Source organism: Hyposmocoma kahamanoa, unplaced genomic scaffold, assembly GCF_003589595.1.
Source record: "Hyposmocoma kahamanoa isolate Upper Pololo Valley unplaced genomic scaffold, ASM358959v1 237, whole genome shotgun sequence".
Classification (NCBI taxonomy): Eukaryota; Metazoa; Arthropoda; class Insecta; order Lepidoptera; family Cosmopterigidae; genus Hyposmocoma; species Hyposmocoma kahamanoa.
In genome coordinates, this window is record NW_020653754.1 from 1,251,653 (window position 1) to 1,273,000 (window position 21,348).

A 21,348-nucleotide genomic window follows, 5' to 3' on the forward strand; every position below is an offset into this window, starting at 1 on the left:
TACTTGTTTCAACGGCATCAAGTTGAACTATCTTGGTTTTTTAAATTTTATTCATGAGGAATATATACATAAGGAATATATACTGATAACTAAAACATCGTTAAAAATTTAAATTGACACAAATTTCTGATGTGTTGATATTACACTTTATTAACATTTGCACGTTGAAGTGTCCTCATACCGTTGTTGAATTGGCTGGAGCCACCTAAGCCAGCCATAAGGGCGTTCAGGAGTAAAATGTAACCGGTTGGTGTCATAATTAATAGAATATTATCCGGGGTATTTATTTTGTCGCGTGGGATTATTTATTCACCATACTCTACCGTCATCGTCCTTGACGTTTCTTTTGTGTCACTGTCTCTACTGACTACTCTTGTCCAGCTTACTCTGTGATTTAAACAATCAAACGAATATATACGCTTATATGCCACCCACGACCAATTACTTATGTCAATACGACTACTGATAAGCTCGTGAACTTTAACAAACGTAAAGCCATCAATTAATTATTAACGTTTTCTCAAAAATCTAACTAGAAGTTATAAGAAAAGTAAGTAAACAGTGGGAAATTTCTCTTACAAACTTAATAAAATTTCTGAACAAAGTCTCGTTTTTGGAAGCAAAATGATCTCAGTGATCTTTTCCTTTTAAATCTCAGTGGATCTCTAAGCTTTTGAATTTGTTTTGTTCGCTCTTTTCACCGTTTATCCATTTATCTCAGTTCTATTATTCTGTGTAAACCAAGTGAAATGTTACAACGGGTATCAATCTCCTTGATAAAAAGATATAAGCGTTCAGACTTTGATATAGTTTTTTAACATCGGGTTTAGATCTTTTTTTATGATACCAAGTACCCGTCACTTGACACGAGCAAATCATGCACCTGGTGGCAAGCGACACGCCTGACAATGTCAGTTGCAGTGCCCTTCAGTGATTTAAACTACAAAGGCACTGCCACTGCGCCGGTCACCCTGAGACATAAATTGACAAGTCCCATGTGCCTGTAATTTCACCAGCACCCTTACCCTTCAAAATCGAAATGCAGTTTACTCACATTTCCGTTTGGCATTAGTACCCTGGACGAACTCTTTTAAAAGGAGAACTATTATTGTATTTATTATTACTATTGTTATTAATACCATTGGGAGAACGGTTTATTCGCAGTTGAAAGGCCTACGGTTCGAATCCCTGTGACGGGATGCATGCAGAGGTTCACCTCTTGACTTGAAATTTATGAATGTTTAGTAGCAATTCCTCTCACGAACGATGAAGGAAAACGTCTTGACGAAACCTGCATGTCGAAGATGGTTCACAACCCTTTAAAAACGTGTGAAGTCCCTAACAGGTATTGGACCAGTATGGCGGACTATGACCTAAACCCTCTCCTTAGAGGAGGCCCTAGTCCATCAGGCCATATAAATGAGTCGATGGTGATGATGAAATCTGTCAAAAGGGTTAAAACCTAAAATCAAACCGTCAGGTTCAAAGAACTTTTCCGTATCATATGAATTAATATACAGGTGATAATTAAATTTCCTGATTTTCGAGATATTTTCATCTGTGATTGCTTTTCAATTAACGTCAAACACATATCACGTGCTCACGCACGATCGAACGAACGCACGCACGCACACACGTATGCAAGCAAACATCAAGTACACTACAGCAATAGCAAATAAAATAAAAGTTCTGACCGTATTAGAGTAAACCCCCAACTAGCGAACCTCTCGCCAACTTTTATAATCCGGTACAGAAAATTAGAACCACTGACCGTGTCGGGACAAACTCCTACAATTGTATAGGTACCCTAAACTTTCGAACGTTGTTTATTCTATATTTATGCAAAATCTCTTTGTAGAATAAGTTTGTGCAGATATTTTCATTAGCGATTGAGCTTTATTCACCAAGGGATATAATATGGTTTCACCATTACCAGCGGTGGTACTTTAGTTCCGTTGTAAAGTATTTATAGATACATATTGAACAACACGAAGAAAAAAATCTTTCGATCTGAGTTGTTTCATAAGTTTCTCACAGGTGGCGCTAACACAAAACCCTTTAGAGAAATTCGCAAAATTTGCTGACTTGATACAGCTCGGTTTGTAAGGTCAGTAGTGGCCCCGATGTGGCAACAGACGCTGGTTCGAGTCCAGTCAAATAGAAGGAATTTTTCTTTGTTGGATCTTTGTCTCAGTAATAATAACACATTAGTGGAGTATTTTCACAAAACCTGTTGACTATCGTAGGAGTAAAAACATCGCAATATTTTCCTAAGATAAATATCAAAATAGGCGCCTTGAAGTCGAATTGCTGACACCAGCCCGTTACACTACCGAGTACCAAGTAAATATCTTTAACTTATTTTGGTCGTAGAAGTTTTCCATTGTTACATAACGAAATGGCATGATTGAATGCTTTCGTGGGAATATGGCTAAAACCATTGCTAGGCGATACTCCAATATATCACTGTGCGAAAATTCGCAAACCCTATACCTCGCAACTCTGTAACAACTTTTGTTCCATTACTTAAATTTATCAGATTTTACTTTTGTACAAAAATAAAATGGTGAAATTGCAGGCACATGGGACTTGTCAACTTATGTCTTAGGGTGACGGGCGCAGTGGCAGTGCCCCTAAAATCTTTGCGATTTAAAGCTGAGTGGCACTGCAACTGTTATGGACAGGCGTGTCGCTTGCCACTAAGCGCACGACTTGTGTGTCCAGTCGCTTTGGTATTATAGAAAATATATATTTAAATATATTTTTTTTTTCTATGAATTTTTATTTTCTGTGGATATGTTATTATTGCTTCTTAATAACATCGAATTCGATATTATTATTACCTTCAAAGTTCTAACATCTCTGAAAAACAAAACAATTTGGTTGGACCTCAATTCTAATATCAGTCGAGATGAAGTTTTATTCGAAATGAAATGTCAATATGTCAATAGCAAACAATTTTGACAATTTCATACGTTACTTGATATCGAACGATATGACAGTTGGGGCCGATTCTAGTTTGTCTTTGAATTAAAAATAAAAACTAGGGTAGTGTGACATGCGTGAGAAAAGTTTTTATTTGCCGCCATTTCGCCAGTCGTAACATGCGATTCCTGAGCACATCACAGAGAGCTTATAATACGTGTGTGGATAAAGCAGTGTATGCAACTGTAATTAGGCATTAAAACATCGTGTTTTAATGTCTTTCATTGTGTAACAGTCACATAAACGACTATTTTTTTACATGTAATTCATGTGAAACCCAAGGGCTATTTTTAATTATAAATTCTACAACTTCTCGGTAGGGAAATTGTGGAAACGGAAATAATGAGGTCTCACAGATACTTCAAATATTTACTTAGGACTCACCAGCTACGCCTCTGTGGCAACCCTTGGTTAATGTATTGCAAATATTGTTGATTCGGAAAATTACGCCACAAATTATTTGCCTGGTAAATACGTTTCGCAAGTCAGTTTGAAATCTTGCAAGATATAGTCTTTATTGCACCTAACAAATATTATTCACACAAAAGGTGAGCTTTAAGTTTTATGCAGTAGAGATTCTTGTGGAAGAGTTTGTCCAGGGAAGTACTGCCATCTTACCTATTTCTGCCGCCAAGCAATAGAGCATTACTGCGTTCCGCTTTTGAACGGTACTGGTGACATGGAGTTTGGCAACTTACGTCTCGGGACGCCTGGCGCAGTGGCAGTGCTGCTCAGATCTTTGCGATTCAAAGCCCTGAGTGGTACTGCGACAAAGGATAGGCGTGTCGCTTATTACCAGGTGCACGACTTGTTCGTCCGGTCACTTAGTATCTTATAAAAAAATGGCAAAGATGGACTTATCTCTAAAATAGTTCTTTTCCAGCATTGCGAACAAAGGTCATAAGCGGACAACAGCTTGTAAGAGAGAAAGATGGAGAAGTAATGAAGTAGCAGATAAATAAAAAACACTAGTAATTACATAGGTATTACATACACAAAATATACAAGATACATTGACCTACCAAAATAAGGTATGATAAATAAGATAAATTTATTTCAATATAACTTAATATATTACAATACACGGAAAACAAATGTAAATATAGCTATGGTAGTGTTAAAATAAAGAATAAGAAAGGAACCTAAATTACATAATCTTAACAATAAAAGAATCAGTAGTTATAAATTAATGGTTACCTATATAAAAATAATTATGAAACAACTTCAAACAAGCCCTCTGTTTCATGTACATAAGTTTTACTCTTAAGCCAGGATTTGACATTAACATACACACACATATACTAATATATAAAATATAATTATATTGACGAGCTCGGTGGCCTAACGGTTTTGTATACTGTGGACGCTGGTAGAGGAAGTCCCGAGTGCGATTTCCACTAGGACCAAATCTCGAAGTGAACTTTTCTAAATTGGTCCTCGTCTGGGTGTTCAGGGAGTGTCCCAGAGTGAATTCGTTAGTTTGAGACCAGGTAATTAGTGTGGTTTTTTGGCTCATCTGGCACTTATACAGGGTTATTTTTAAAATATTAACAACCTAACATAATAAACAAGAACTTTTGTTCCATGACTTTTTACAAAACATAATAAGTTTACCAAAAATAAAATTTTCAATTTTTGTTGTTTTATCTGACACTTATTAGGTCTGTATTTGGTAGTAAGTTAAGTTCAAACGTGCAAACGTCCTCCGCGCCCGCGACGAAATTTGACGAATTGCTAAAAATCATGGAACAAAAGTTGTTGTTTATGATGTTAGTAATATAGTCCTATGAGGTTGTTAGTATTTTACAAACAACCCTGTATAAAACATAAACAATACGATGATTACAAAGAGAGTTCAGCAAGAAAGTATGCTATCAACATTTTCTTGAAGGAATCAATCGACGGGCTAGGTTGAATGTGGGAACTGGGCAAGGAGTCCGTTCTGAACCCTTGTGGGAAGGAAAAGAGTTGGAAATTTGTATGGTACGGATGGGACGAACGAGCATCAACAAGACAAGCGCACCTCCTCTGGTGAAACAGTGACTTAAGTTACATTTGTAAAATTTGCAGAAAATGTATTAAAAGTTTTGTATTTTGGGCTACTGAGCACATTTTACAGCTACTTCAATACGCATTACGCCCTCTATAGAAAAATGAGGGAATGCATAATGCGTCCCTGTTCTTCCGTATAAATTGCGTTTCAAAAATGGTTTGGGTCACTATTTTTTGCAGTTAAGTCTATGTTTTACCGGAGGTGTGACATATATGGAAATTGTGAGAACGCAAGACTTTTCCGCTAACCATAACATTATCTTCATAAAAAAGGATTACAACGGTATCCGCAAAATTGTGAAAATAAATTCTGTGCCTCTAGTTCCCTGAACGCCAGCTTGGGTTTTTTCAAGGCGAGTGCGAATAGGTGTTATATAGGTATGCATGCTCCATCGGCGAACTCATCGTTACATTGTTACTTTTCATCAGGTGAGATGAAGGTCAAATGCGCACTTTTTTTATGAGGAAGAAAAATGTGAAATCCGTCTATTATCATTAAGTTTTTTTTTATTATATCAAGTGACGGGACGAACTATAGTGCGCCTGATTGTAAGCTACACGCCTGTCCATAAAAGTTGTGCCACTCAGAGCTTTAAATGGCAAAGATCTGATGGGCTGTCCCATCGCGCCCAATGCTCACATTACTGCTTGAAATAGAAATAGAAAATGGTCAGGACCTAAACTCGGTCCCTGCTGCTTGTACAGGTTGTAGTGCCCTTCCCGCATATCCAAGAACAACTTCATCAACATAAGGAGGGTCACTATAACCAAAACACATGTCGAAAGATACGGGACTGCTCCTGTGATGGATAGACGTGTCGCTTACCCACATGTGCACGATTTGTTCGTCCTGTGTCGCTTGCTATCATAAAATCAAGAATACCATACCGTCCGACTCTCCAAAAATTAAGCAATATGAAGGTTTATTTCGATTGTTACAGTTGGACAATGTCCAGATGTTGGACAAATACAACCTCCGGAACCCGTCCAAGGGGACGCTGTTCTTCGCCACCACGCATCTCATATTCGTCGACCACGAGATGAGGAAGGAGACATGGGTAAATAACAAAATAATTTCTATTTTATCTCACTGAGACGACATTAATCCACCAGAGTGGATGATGGATCCAGTAATAGCACAGAACACACTTTATTATGCCATGTTTGTTACATAATTTATTTCAGTTAATAAGTAGTAGTAAATTATTTATTAACGTTTCTTATGTCTAGTCGTATTGGTTATATTAGACACGACGAAATTTAGCAGCGATACAAACGCGCTATTGCATCGTGGCACTAGCGATTTAGGCGCCGTGCAAACGTGTATCTTGTGTTGGACACAGACAACCGGCATCTAGAAGCGAATATTCTATTTTCTTACAATTTGATATGAAGTCAACACAGTTGCCGGTTGCAGCAGTCGGACACTGTCGCCGGTAACCGCAACTGCAATTTGTATGAAAATGGAATATTCGCCTCTATACTTTAGCCAAATTCGATGTAGAATAAATATCAACAAACAAAAACGTATCAACGCTGGACAGGTAAATCGTGTAACGTGCATTTGAAAAATATTACAGAAGAGCTATTTAAAGCATTTTTTTAAGGAAAATATAAATCACAACTCTAATTTTATTTGTTATATGGAAATGCCGAAACTCTCTAGTTTTCCATTATAAACAGGATATTTTTTTCCTTTAAAAAATTGCTTTAAATCGCTCTGCTGTAATATTTTCCAAATGCACGTTAGACGTTTTATCTTTCCAGTGTCGAATGCTTTTTTCGGATTTGCACTTCTGTCTGTTATTTCAACAGTATTCCCTGAAATTCGATTAGGCTATTCATAATACTAGCTTTGAAGTCATGTTTGTGATGAATTTTGTTCAACAAAAGTTATTGTGGTGTTTTCGAGGAGAAAATTGGAAAAACGTTATCAGCACGAACTTTCGTTATGGAGAAAAATATTAGTAGTGTGGAATAATTGTTTTATGTGAATTTTTAAAGCGAATTTTTTTTTTCTAAGTAATTTTTTTTGTAATTCCCACTTCCAAGTTCATACGACATACGAGGATATATACGATGGCTAATTCACGTGGAGATACGTATAAGGTAGGAGGCTCTAGTTCTTCCTCTCTGCCCTGCTTTTATCTAAATAATAGAGATGGACATGTTTTCTGGAAATTCAAAATGCGTAATTATTTGATGCATAAGGATTTATGGGAAGCTATAGAAGAGTATCCCGTTGGCCATAATATTTCTGCTGAAGTTATGTCGAAAAACGATAAAAGGGCCTTGACGGTAATGTGCCTCACAAAAATAGCGTCGAAAGCCTGGACTGCTTTACAAAATGCATTCGAGGACAAAAGTATGGGTCGTCGCTTTTATTTAGAAAGAAGAGCGTTTAGGCTTGGCCTCAGTGATTTCCCTGATATAGAGACGTATATAAATGCAGTGATGTTGACTGTACATGATCTATCTGGTATAGGGAAAACCATAGAAGATACATCTGTAGCGGCTGTTTTACTCGGAGGACTTACATCCTGGTTTGATCCGTTGATTATGGCCCTAGAAAATACCAATCAGAACGTTACTGCAGCTCTAATAAAGACTAAGCTTCTAAACGAATTATCGAAAAGCGTAGATTCGATCAAAAATGATTCTGCTCTGCGTTCTAGAAATATTAAATCCAGAAGACCTAAGAAGCCTATTGTTTGTTATGACTGCAAGGAACCTGGTCATAAGCGACCAGATTGTCCGTTGCAGAAGAACAAGAAAAAGGCGAAAGAATCGCCTTCATTAGTAGCTCTTGGTACAAAAGTAGATGTCAGTGACAATTACTGGACTATAGATTCAGGAGCCACTAGGCATATTACGTCGAACTTAGAGTAGTTTGGTACCAAAATTGATTGCGGCGGTATAGGAAATATTCCAATTAATACTGTGTCTGCTGTTAATAAAATAAAACGACGTAGATAGAGAGCTTCCTTAACTGCATCAGTGAGCGTCATGTACTCTGCTTCCGTCGAAGCAACCCACGGTGGCATTGTCTTTGAGGGAAGCAGAGCGCATGGCGCTCACTGATGCAGCTAAGGAAGCTCTCTATCTTCGTCGCTTTTTTTTCGCGAAGTTGTGTATCTACGTCGCTTTATTTTATTAACAGCAGCGAATGTGAGCATTACTGCGTTGGGAAGGGTAAAATTACAGGCACATGGGACTTGTCAACTTATGTCTCAGAGTGACGGGCGCAGTGGCAGTGCCCCTAAAATCTTCGCGAATTAAATATCTGAGCGGCCCTGCAACTGTTATGGATAGGCGTGTGGCTTATCATCAGGTACACGATTTGGTTGTCCCGTCACTTAGTATTACATAAAATATTGCTTAGTACGCTACCATCGTTCTCATTTACCGATGAACATTTGGCCAAAAAAGGAGCTTATTTTTCATTGAGTGATCGAATATGATATAATATCCAGAAACATTTTGTATTTAGAAAACGACTATACACATTTCTGTCGCTCATTTGATTGTTTGCTCTAAAGAAAAAATAAACAACAATGGCCCAGACCGAAATAGGGAGAAATCTTTGTATGATCGATATTTTTATTTCTCTCGTGAGTTTGGGTGTGTACACTTTGATTAAAAGACGGGATGTTTATTTCGTAAAAGCGCGTTGACATTAGACTATAATTCCGAATTCATAAACGTGACAATCAAGGCCTCAGATTGTTTTTCTTCATGAAAATGAAGAAAAATAATTGAAAACGACGTAATTTTAATTTTTTAAGGTATAACAATGAAGTGTCAAACAAAAAAATCATGCATCTTTTAAGTGGAGCCTCCAATACTTCAACAACGCGTACACTCCTCCCCGCCTCGCTGGAGAATCATTAGTCAATCAATTTTCGTCGGCTGAAAATACTGAAACAGCAGTGAATTTCAGATATTTCGAAAAATTCACGGTATCTTTTCAGCCTTTTACAACTGCTTCTTTCACATACTTTCTAAAAACAAAACTCGTGACTTCGGTATTCACGGTTCCCTGTGGGTCCATAATTAATGTAGGTAATCGCGAATGACGTCATGTCGTTCCGTATGTACCTACGTATAATCCTTTGTAATAGGTCGAGGAAGTGTATATTAGCCGTTTTAGGCATTTACACTCCGTCTGACACAAAGGGTCAAAAGGACTTAAAATATGGACCGCGTCGTATGTTTCGGGTGGCAGTTATAAATATTAAATGGAGGGTAGATTGCCTGCTCTTTATGAACGCTACGTTGTTATCATGATGGTCTGCGTAAATGTTATGGATGACACGATATTATTTCCCTGTTAATCTATATAAGTAGATAGATTTAGACACAGTCAATCGTGACCATGGGACCTTTACAGATTGATCCCGTGGTCACTGCTAACTGACAGTCAATCGTGACTATTCATGGGATCTTTACAGATCAATCCCATTGCCACATCTGACTGACACAGTCAATCGTGACCGTAGGACCTTTACAGATTGATCACATGGTCACTGTTGATTGTCATTGTCAGCCGTTACCATGGGACCAACGAAACGTTGGTTTGTTTGAAAAAACCAATAAAGCGACTTAGATCCGAAAAAAATGATTTCATTTCCAATGGATGGATTTGATTTTTGTTGAGATTATTGCTTTTCGTCTATTCTAATGGTGCACATCGTCTTTCTTTTCTACGATTACCTGAGACCAAAATAAGAAGAGGTTTTAAACTAACCAACGTTTTTTGCCCTTTGCAGGTCCCATGGTCACAGCTGACTCAGTTAGTATACACGATTTAGGACCGAAATAATAGTTTCATTTCCAATGTGTAACGATCGCGAAAACTTAGTACTCTATAGGTAGAGTTTATTTGCCTAACGTTCATGTAATACACATAGAGTGAATAATGCCTCTGTCTGAAATCCCATAATTATTAAAAAGAAATTCCATAAAATCCCCTAATTATCAAAATTATTATTATTACGTACACACTCATAGTCGGGAAACCCTGAGTCGCGAGTACCAAGGACACACACATAGACTACCACAAATTACACCCAAACTCACGAGAGAAATAAATGTAGGTCATACGTGGGGCGCACTATAAGTTTCCGGAATGAATAAGAAAAAATACTATAAATGGTCAGAAATTAATTTATTGTTTCTCAAAATATTTTCCGTTAGCGTTAATACACTTTTTCATACGAATGAACCAATTTTGAAGTAGTTTATGCTACTCCTCCGTGACAATCTCCGAAACATACTTTTTATACTCTTCGACAACCTCATCAAGTGATGAAAATCGTTGACCGCGTAACTAGTTAACTAGTTCTTAATTTTTGGAAATAAATAAAAGTCACAAGGTGCCAGGTCGGGACTGTACGCGGCTCATAATGTCAACGTTGTTTACGTTCAAAAATTCATTTGTCTATCTGGCCGTGTGAGAACTGGCATTATCGTGGTGCAAGATGATACGGCGTTTACGGCTATTTTTACGGAGTTTGTCAATAACTTCCGGCAAACAAATGGTCGTGTACCAATCACTATTCACGGTACAACGATTCTTCAAAGCAACAGTAGCCACGTAACCAGTTTTATTAGAAAAAGAAGCAATCATACGCTTAGAGGTACTTTGCACGCGCACCACTTTGATTAGTTTCGGCTCATCTCGAAAGACCCACATTCTCGATTACTGCTTTGTTTTGGGATCGTAACTATAAATTTATGTTTCGTCACCTGTTACTATGTCCCCAACACCACCAACCACCAAAACCACACCAAATTTGACGCCCCTTCGTTGAATCTGGTAAACATGGCATTGCTCCAAGTGACGCGATCCGTTTTTTGAGCCTCAGTCAAATTATGCAGGATCCACCGAGAGCACAGCTTTTTCACACCTAAATGTTTGTGTAGTATTGATTATATTTGACTCATGTCTATGTCTAAATATGCTCGAATCTCATGGTATGCCACATGACTGTCTGTTTTGATCATACGGCGCACAGCATCGATGTTTTTGTTGTTCACCGCAGTGGACGGACGACCATCACGAAATTCGTCACTAAGATTCACACGACCGCGTTAGAATTCTCCAAACCAGCTATAAATAGTCATCTTGCATGGTGCTTCATTGCCAAAAACAGTTTGAAGCCGAGTGAAGCTCGGCTGAGCTGTTAAATTACACTTAAAGTTGTAGAAAATCATACTACGAAAATTTTCACGAGTTAAATCCATGGTGATATAGACAACCAATTTCTAATAACGCCAGTGTAAAAACAAGTGACAGTCAGATTAAACAAACTGTATTCTACAGCCAAAGAGTTCCATTTTCAAACGCTGTAATTACTTTTTAAATATCGTTTATGTAAGTGGCCAGTCCCGGGACTTATAGTGCGCCCTATGTACAAATATTTCTCCCGGCTCGCGAATCGAACCTGGCACCACTACATGGCAGTCCAATGTGGTAACCGAAATGGTAAAAAGTGCTGTCAGTTTAATAAATATATATACAGTATCTGCTCGACACAAACATCTTTTCAGAATGAGAGCAGGGATTATGAACTTCACTCGGTTTTCCTTTATCGAAAAGCTCATGGTAAATTTCAAATTAAATTTCGCATGTAAATTCCGAAAACTCAGATGTGCAAGCCCGGAGTCGAACCCACGACTCTTGGCGTGAGGGCCGGTAGGTCAAACATTAACCATCAATTGGCTACCACGGTTTTTTATTATGGTTCATTTAAAGAATAATAATATTTATATATGTATGTTTGTACCCTCTTTCCTACAAAAAAGAATCATAAAAATCGGTTCATAAAAGAGTAATTACGTAACATACCCACTAAAAAGCCGAATTGAGAACCCCCTACTTTTGAAGTTGGTAAAAAATACAGTCGAATTGAGAACCACCTTTTTTGAAGTCGGTTAAAATTTGGCTCTTATCAAGAGGAACTTAGTGGATTCAATCACACTCTTGATTGAATCAATTTGTAATTGATAAGCTCAGATGGTTTTAGTCAGATTTTTTTCGGTGTACGTATACGTATTGCGAAGAGAAATAATAACGCGCACACACTAAGCTATGTTATTGAATATATTTTCGGATGAATTATCAGCACTGGGCCGTCAAACCAGAGCTATTTACCTGGCCAGTGCCCTACAGTATAAGCAACCCAATATGAAAAAGAAATAGCAAACATTTTTCTTTTTTTTTCAAATCAAAGTGACGAGGTTCTCAATTTGATTTGATTTTTTTGTGTGTGTATGTGTGTGTGTTTGCGAATCGATTTCGATTATTCTTTTTTTGTTAGATGGGATCTTAGTTGTGAACTCATTGAAATTAAAAAAAATATTCCACCTCTAAGGGTCAAGTAGCCTGAAATAAATAAATAAAATATGATTAGTTTTAACGAGGAATTCTACATGGGTTTCAATTGCCGTTGAAGACACCGCGGTAACTAAAACGTCGAAAGCAGATAGGCTAACTTTTAATAACGGTTTTTTTTAAACCCGTATACCGCTCCGTTCGCTGTACCAGTGATTTATGTGAAAGAGGAAAACATATAACTGTTGTGTGAAACTTTAAAAGCATAACAAGAAAAGTAGTTTATTCTCGGGTCGACAGCTAAAACTGCCCGCGGGCAAAAAGGCCAAATGTATACCGGGCATTAGGATCTCGACTCACGTTTCGACATTGTCAAGAAACATTATACAATATAAAAAAGATTTGCCTCAGACTTTTGCAGAATGTCATGAATTTGGTTCATAAGGTATACCATTATGCCGTGAAATATACAGGGTTATTAGTAAAATGTTAACTACCTCGCAGGAGTACTGTAGCAGTAGCGTTCCTTGTGAAAGAGTTCGTCCAAGGAAGTACTGCCACCTTACCTATTTCTGGCGCCAAGCACTAATGTGAGCATTTCAGCGTTCTGGTTTTGAAGGGTAAGCCTTGGTTCACACGGCATTGTCCTGCACGTTCTTCCGCGGCAAAGCCGTTGACATATTCTATGCCCATATAAAAGTGCAACAAAGCCTGGATCCATCACAGACGTTTTCTCACGGCGATTGCTGTGTAGATACAGCGGCTATCCGTCTTAAACGCAGGAAAATGTGTCGTGCGAATACTCTATCTATACGTTTATAATCGAAAACAAGGCCATGTAAACGAAGGCTTAAGAGTACTGGTGAAATTACAGGCACGTGGGAGTTGAGTGAACTTATGTCTCAGGGTGACGGGCGCAGTGGGAGTGCCCCTCGGTTCTTTGCGATTTAAAGATCTGGGTGACTTTGAAACTGTTGTAGAAAACGGAAAAAGGAAGTTTTAATACTTCATTAAAACAAAAATTAAATTTTAAAACAGGACGTAAATATTTTAAAACAGTTAAGGACTGTTTTAAAATATTAAGCCTAGAATAAGTCGCTTACTTCTAGACAACACCGACGTTATGTACAGACAGAATCTTATGTTTTATTAGGGAATATCAGAAGGAATGTAAATAGTAAGATTTTTCTGTCTGGCTCAAGTTGATTCCGCGTCGATAAGTGTGGTGTCTCCCTTATACTATATTACTAGTATATAAGGTCATATATGATAGTATATATGGGTGTGACATATTTTTTATGAAGTTTATTTTGAACATTAAAATCAAGCCATTTAAGGTTTCAATTTAAACTTTTTCTTAAGGTAATATTTAATAAGGTTCATAATTAACTGGAAACAATATGTTTTATAAGATTTAAACATTAATAATTTATTATTAAGGTCTAAAACTGAAAGCTTTACTTTAGACACACTTCCCTGACGAATCGAGGCAAGTGTGACTACATCGCTAATGCATGATAGATAACTATTTTTATTGTGAAATTCAAAGATTATGTTATCCATGTACAATAAACAATTATTTGTCATCTATATTAATTACGTAAGTTGTTATAAACATTTAAGATAAAAAGATTAAGAGGTAAGGGTGTGTGTTTGTGTGACTGTGTTTCAGAGATGGAAAACCTTTTAAAAAATAATTAAATACCACTTTATTGGTGCTTAGAACAAAATATAATAAAAGATAAAACACACTTTTACTCCGATTTAAAAAAGTCCCTAGTATCCGTTTAAATAAAAAATACAACTGACACGATAATAGTTATATATATTCCGTTCACCATACTGCGTGCACTAAAGTTAAAACGAACTTTAGTCACAGTAGACTTTCTGAATGTTCTCTTCTTACTTGAAACGCTAATCTCAAAAATTATCACTAATTTTGTCCAAAACTACAATTATGTTTAACCTAATCATCAGTAATTACTAAAATAATAAATTAATGTTTACCACCTCTGGCTTGGGGCAAGTGTGACACATAGATACACTTACCTGAACTAAAATAGGTACACTTCCCCTATCACCTAATTTTATGGTTATGTCTTTTAAATACAAATAGAACTCTTATTTTTGACAATCCAAGTGATATAGTTATGGTAATATTAAGTTTAACAACTAAAAAAAGGTCTTGCATATACAAAATTCCCTCTCTCGTCGAAATCACCAAAGTTGTGTACGCCACAACGCCAAGCGCCACATGGGAATTGAGACTCATATTGTCAAATTGTCAAAGTGACAGATTTCAAAATGACGACAACTACGGAAGTACCTAACAGCGCTAACTAGATTTGAAAATGTCAATCAGTAATACTTTTAATTGCAATAACAGATAACACTTAAATCTTTTGATTTTCAATCAAAAGATTTAAGTGTTATCTGTCAATTAAATTTTCGTGATACAAAGAGCAGCCACACTTACCCCCTAGCTACACTTACCCATCCTGACTTTAGTATAATTGAATGTATGAATAACTGTATATACAAGTTGGCCCATTTACAGTGGTCCTAATTTATTTTTTTAGTTAGTGGACTTTATAACAACCCATTTGAAATAAATAGCAGTACAGCGAAAATCAATAGTTTAGAAGTTACACCACTCTAGTTTGGAAACTATTCCACTAAATTAATTGAAATTTGGTATGGTAGTAGTGTGACCATGTAGCTAGCACGTAATGAGCCAATTTTGTGTTTGTTCTTAAATCGATAAAATTTTTATTTGTTCACGAATGAAATGTAAATTTATCGAAAAATTCCTGACTGAAAAATGCACAATCAGAATTTACTAATGGCCTTAAAAACTACCTTAAGATGTAGTGATTGTTTACAAATAAAATTGTAGTGTTGCAACTGTTGTGACATCTTCATAAATGACATGACGTACACTGAATCACTAAAAACCGAAATTGACAATTTGTATCATAATCGTTATTCGAAAAATTTTAACTTAATTTCTCATAAGAAGACATTACTTCGATTCAGATTTATCTTAATTATTCTCAAACCAATCTCTAATAGTCATAATATACATGAAAATATTTTTTTTAACACAAATTTTTTCAACACACATACTTGTGAGATTATTACAACATACAATTTTACCAATTTTCACACACTTTTTTATCCATTTTCAGATACTTCTAACACATATATCTACCGTAGAGCGGTTGCCGATTACTACGACAGGCTCGCCTCTGCTTGTACGCACAAAAACATTCCAGTCAGTATTTTTCGTCATTCCCCGCGAGCGAGATTGCCATGAGATGCATCAGACTCTGCTAAGACTCAGCCAGCCAGGTAATGATCCTAATTAATGCCATATAGGATTTGAGCAGAGAGCAATTAAATCCCAAGCCACGTCCTCCCCATTCTCACGTTCACGATCACTGTAGATTAAAAGGGAATGAGAGAGTTAATTTGTACACATAACCTCGCTGCCGCGTCGCCTCCACCAAGGCAGTATCATCAATGAAATTCTCGACTCGCTTCTTCATAAAGTTTAGGACTTGCTTGTATGGAACAGATCTCTCAAAGACCGCAAATGATTAGCAGAACTATCCCATATTTCAGTTCATATCGACGAGCTTTACTGTTTCTACTACAAGTCGACACCAGACGATCTACCGAAGACAGCTGGATGGAACTTCTTCGACCTTGAGACGGAGTTCCAGAGGATGAACGTCCCCAACGAACATTGGGTGCATTGCACTGGGAATAAAGACTACGAGGTAATATGGATGTCCAAAATTTTATGAGGTTCCGGGTTCCAACTGAGTAAACAGTTTTGTCTGAGTTCCTTCTGCTTAGTGCTCTCGGTAGCCCTGGATTATCATTATACTGGTAAGGACCAGGTAAGACTTTAATGTTTAAGATTGTCCAGCTCATTTTTTATCATTTATTTCCAGCTCTGCGACACATACCCAAGTGTACTCTACGTGCCTGCTCGTGCCACCACAGCTGTTTTATTAGGCAGTGCGAGTTTCCGATCACGCGGCCGTTTACCTGCACTGGCGTACTTGCATCACAATAAAGCCGCTATTGCAAGATGCAGTCAACCTCTAAGCGGATTTTCTGCCAGGTATCATGTAAAACTATTCCATCGCACTTCATATCCCAATTTTATTGTTTTCTCATGACGTAGACACTGTCCTACCACTAGCGGACATAATCCGAGTTATTTGTGAGTAGTATTCGAGGCATTATTTGCAGATGTATGGAGGATGAACAAATGTTGGACCTAATAAGGAAAGCGAACCCAAACTGTGGATATATGTACGTGGTCGACACAAGGCCTAGAGTAAGTATGAAAAAAATATAATTTGGTATTGGTATTTTGAATTGTAGTCTAAATGTTAGATTACTATAAATGTCACTTAAAAAGAACCATAGTTTAAGAACGTGAAATCTAGTGCAAAATAAGCGCTGCATCGCGTTACAGGAAGCTAAGGCGCCGCGCGAACATGTATCTGACAATGAATATGAAATCAACACCATCGCCAGTTGCGCCAACTGCAATTGTATGAAATTGGATTATTCGCTTCTAGTTGCGGGTTGCTAATATCCAAAACAACACACACGTTTGCGCGGGGTCTAAATTGCGCTGTTTAGCGCTATATTAAATTGTTTGAATATTGCCAATGTAAAATTTTGTGCTTTTATATAATTATTTAGTTCATTGGTTTTATAACGTGAAAAGTGTAAATAAGAATAAAATCAAATATACGTTTTCTCTCTTCCTAACACCCATTTACTTTCTAGTTACTCATTCAATCGCTTAAGATAGTCTGTGTTCACAAAATGGCCGTGTTCACAAAATGGCTGATGTTCATAAAATGGCCGATCCACACCTTCACAACTTCATTTGTGAGCGTTAATAAAAAATCGTTTATATCGAGTTCTTAGGTTTTCGCGATTGTTACACATAGGAAATGAAACTATTTTTCCGGATTTAAATCGCGTATATTTGTTTTTTCAAACAAACCGACGTTTCGGGCCCTTTACAGGTCCCATGGTCACGGTTGACCGTTAAGTTTAATTTATTAATTAATAATAAATTAAACTTAATAAAAATTCATTCAATAAAATAATTTGTAAAACTTAATGTTGCGTAAATTGGAATGTTTTCTTTGTAAAATTAAAAATAAGGTATTTAATTAATAACTATTGTAACTATAGTGAAAAAATAGGGTGGTTTGCATTAATATTAGACATAACTGGTTGAAGACTGTACCACCTCAGTCAACCGTGACCATGGGACCTGTAAAGGGCCCGAAACGTCGGTTTGTTTGAAAAAACAAATATACGCGATTTAAATCCGGAAAAATAGTTTCATTTCCTAAAAAAAATCGTTTAGTTTACTGATATGCTATTATTTATGTATTGAAATATGTTTATATAACTGCTGATGACACTATATTGTTATTTTTAAAGTACACAGTGTCTTCGTTTATAAAATTCATTGCTGTGATAACTGCCAACCTTGAAGTGAACTTAAGTCTTTATTGATTCCTTATTTGTTCAGCTCGTTGCTCCGGCGGTACTTGAGTGTTTCCCGCTCGGTCATTTCTGGTATATTCTCTTCTTTGCACAATCTGCAATGCTCCCTTCATTGCCAAGCGAACGGAGCGGTCTTAGGGTCGTATTCCAGAACTTTACTCAATGCTCAAGTCAGGATTTGAGTATGGCTTAAATCACCCGAAATCATACTCAAGTCCCTGCCATTAGGGTCGTATTTCCAGTGCTTGAAATCATACTCAAGTCTGCTCAAATCCTGACTTGAGCATTGAGTAGAGTTCTGTAATACGACCCTTAGTTTCGATTATGACCCTGCAAATGGAAAGTTTGGTCTCTGAACTCTTTCAAAGACCAAACTTTCCATTTGAAGTTCCCTTTTCATCCTCCAAATGCCATCCTATACTAATTAAAGTAATTTCCAGATTAACGCAATGGTGAACCGCGCGGCGGGCAAGGGGTACGAAAACGAAGCGTTTTACGAGAATATTAAATTTCAATTCATGGGAATTGGGAATATTCACGTTATGAGGAAGAGTCTGCAGAAACTTGTTGAAAGTAAGAAATACAGTTAAACAAAGTTTTGTTTTGTTATGTTTAATGTACGCTTAACAGGAACACAAAGACGAAATTGTGTATTTTCACCAAGCTATCAATTTTCTCCTTAAAATTACGTAACTCAAGTTATCTCTAAAGTACGAATAGCCTTGGAGCCGCAAATATTTATTTTGCATTTGTATTTCAATTACTATCTAAAAATGTATTTTGTAATTGATATTTCAAATACTTTCGTTGTGTTCGGTTAGTGGTATTGATTGTGTTTTCTAATTTGTATTTTAAATAGATGTGGTCAAAAACCGAATTATGAAACCTAAGGCCCACTGTACATAGTAAAGAAAATATATTTTTTTTATAACATCAAGTGACGGGACGAACAAGTCGTGCGCCTGATGGTAAGCTACACGCCTGTCCATAATAGTTACAGTGCCACTCAGAGATTTAAGTTGCAAAGATCTGAGGGGCACTACCACTGCACCCGTCACCCTGAGACATAAGTTGACAAGTCCCATGTGCCGTAATTTTACCAACACCCTTACTCTTCCAAACCGGAACACAGTAATGCTAACATTACTGCTTGGCGGCAGAAATAGGTAAGGTGGCAGTACTTCTCTGGACGAATTCTTTCACAAGGAGCTCTGCTGCTACTATCGCATGGCATTCATATATTAGCACTATACTCATTGACTAACAAATAAATGTATGACGGGTCTAACACAAAAACCACGAAAAAAATGTCCCAAGTCAACCTATTTAAACGTAGTGACATGTAAAGGAATATGAAAAAGCTAAAACGTTGAATTTAAATTGTAATGTCATCGCAGTACTGTCTAATTTTGCTTGCTTCGCTGTCAGTCGAACAAACGAAGACTAAAGCGTGAATGACACTCTGTATACGATTTTAACGCCCTATAAGTTCGGACACTTTTTAGCGCGGACCCGAAGTCCATATTATTGTAAGTCAATGACTATACTATATAATTTTCTAAGGTATCTAGAAAAGTTTTCCACAAAATACTCAGAGCATACTTGCTTAGGTCCGAATCATTTAATATTTAGTACGTTTTAATGTACATTCGGCATTTAACGCTTTTCTCATTGTAGTTAGTTGGGTTCGAGTAGGCTATGAAAGTATTTTGTGTTTCCTTAAATACATACATACATATAAAAAGTATTTTGTAATTTTATATCTTAATTAAATATAGCACATAGTTTGCCGAACCCTGTTTGGAGCATAGTAATGCTATAGTAGCACCATAGTCGGTAAACAAAGAGAAAATTTTATTTAGTGTTGCCATGAACCAATAACCCAAGAGAACTGCTAATGTCCTTACTACAGATCGTAGCTCTGAAAATTCTCTAAATTCCATCTTACACCTAGATGGCACTGATCAACATCCTTGAAGTAGTTTATATTATGTAAATGGCTGGATCTCACTTAATTCCTCTTTAATGTTGAATATAAGAAGTCAGTTACTTTTCCTCTAAGTATTATTCAAATATTGTACATAAGCTAAAATTATTTTATGAACTTTAAAAAAAATTGCGTGTCAATAAATGGCATTGTGTGTTACAAACTAATTTATAATTAACGCTTCCTAATGTGGGTAGATGGCGCTAATCCTAAACAAAAAGAATAGCCGGCACTCTCCATAAAAATCTGTGCAACAAGCGCCATCTAGTTGTTTTGGTTGTTATCACTTGAAATTGGAGTAGCTTTGATAAATTGCAGCTTGTCAATATGAAACAAATAGTTACAAAAATAACTATTTGGTACTCATCGCGACATCTGGTGTACCAATAGGTATAAATACCTGACCACGCTGTCTTTTATTGCGATTGGCATTTCACTTAAGTTATTTGGTCCATGCTCTTGCGTATTGTATTCATCGGCTCCTCTAAAGAACAGAGTGTGATGTGATTATGTAGCGAAAAGAAAATAAATACGTTACGAGAATAATTTCATTATTCAAACTAAGGCCTATGTAAAGGTGTTGTGAGAATTTATATATCTTATTTCGTTTCGGAAATATAAAATCGAACAACGGTCGATCTGACATCCACAGCGAAGAAGAACGAAGGAAATGTACTACGTCCTGAGAACAAGCAGTCTTGGACATAGATTTTTGTTCTACCGATGAGTCGATATGTACTAATACACTAGCCTGTTGGTAGCCAAATCACATACGCAATACGATCACGCTCTTAATTAAAATAAACAAAAATGGCATAGTACATTAATATAAACTATACTACTTTCTATTCGTTCATATTGAACTTTCAACAGGGTAAAGTTTAAATTATATTAACAGTCCAGAATTTGTTACATTTTTTTAAATTAGAAACTTCGACCAATCATTATCAAGATTTCATAGTGTTTATCATTTGTTTGTATGCGTTTTGGCTCCGATAGTAATCGAGGCTTATGGCACTTCCATTGTTTTTTTTTCTCCCGTGTTTCGGGCTCTATACAATGCCCATGACCATGGGGTCACGGCTGACTCGATTCCCCTACCCGAAAAGTAGGTTTGATTGAAAAAACAAATAACGCGCGATTTAGATTAGAAAAATGACTTCATTTCCTATGTGTAACAACCTTAGAACTTGACATCCACAATACATAAGCTTATTTATACTTTATGTAAATAGAACTTCTTAAAATATATGTACATCATTAATTTTTAACTTGTGTACTTACTTATTTCTTTAGCGTGCGAACAAAACACCCCGACGATGTCGTCGTTCTTGAGCGGATTAGAATCTTCCGGCTGGCTGAAACATATCAAGTGAGTTCATGTTAATTAATTTGCTTTTGCCGAGAAATTTAATTAATATTTTGACAATCCTGAAAT

General features: G+C 36.7%; 1 protein-coding gene across 3 annotated transcripts in view; it reads left to right on the forward strand.

Annotated features, from left to right (window-relative positions):
- LOC113228693 (myotubularin-related protein 8) overlaps nt 1–21,348 on the forward strand; it is a 109,904-nt gene that overhangs the window by 76,271 nt on the left and 12,285 nt on the right. For 2 of the 3 annotated variants that reach the window (XM_026462046.1, XM_026462044.1), the window contains exons 2-8: nt 5,979–6,095; nt 15,562–15,724; nt 15,998–16,155; nt 16,333–16,505; nt 16,637–16,724; nt 18,364–18,496; nt 21,207–21,282. In XM_026462046.1, coding sequence (XP_026317831.1) covers nt 5,979–6,095; nt 15,562–15,724; nt 15,998–16,155; nt 16,333–16,505; nt 16,637–16,724; nt 18,364–18,496; nt 21,207–21,282 — 908 coding nt within the window. The remainder of the gene's footprint in view (nt 1–5,978; nt 6,096–15,561; nt 15,725–15,997; nt 16,156–16,332; nt 16,506–16,636; nt 16,725–18,363; nt 18,497–21,206; nt 21,283–21,348) is intronic. The other variant, XM_026462047.1, reaches the window with a different exon arrangement.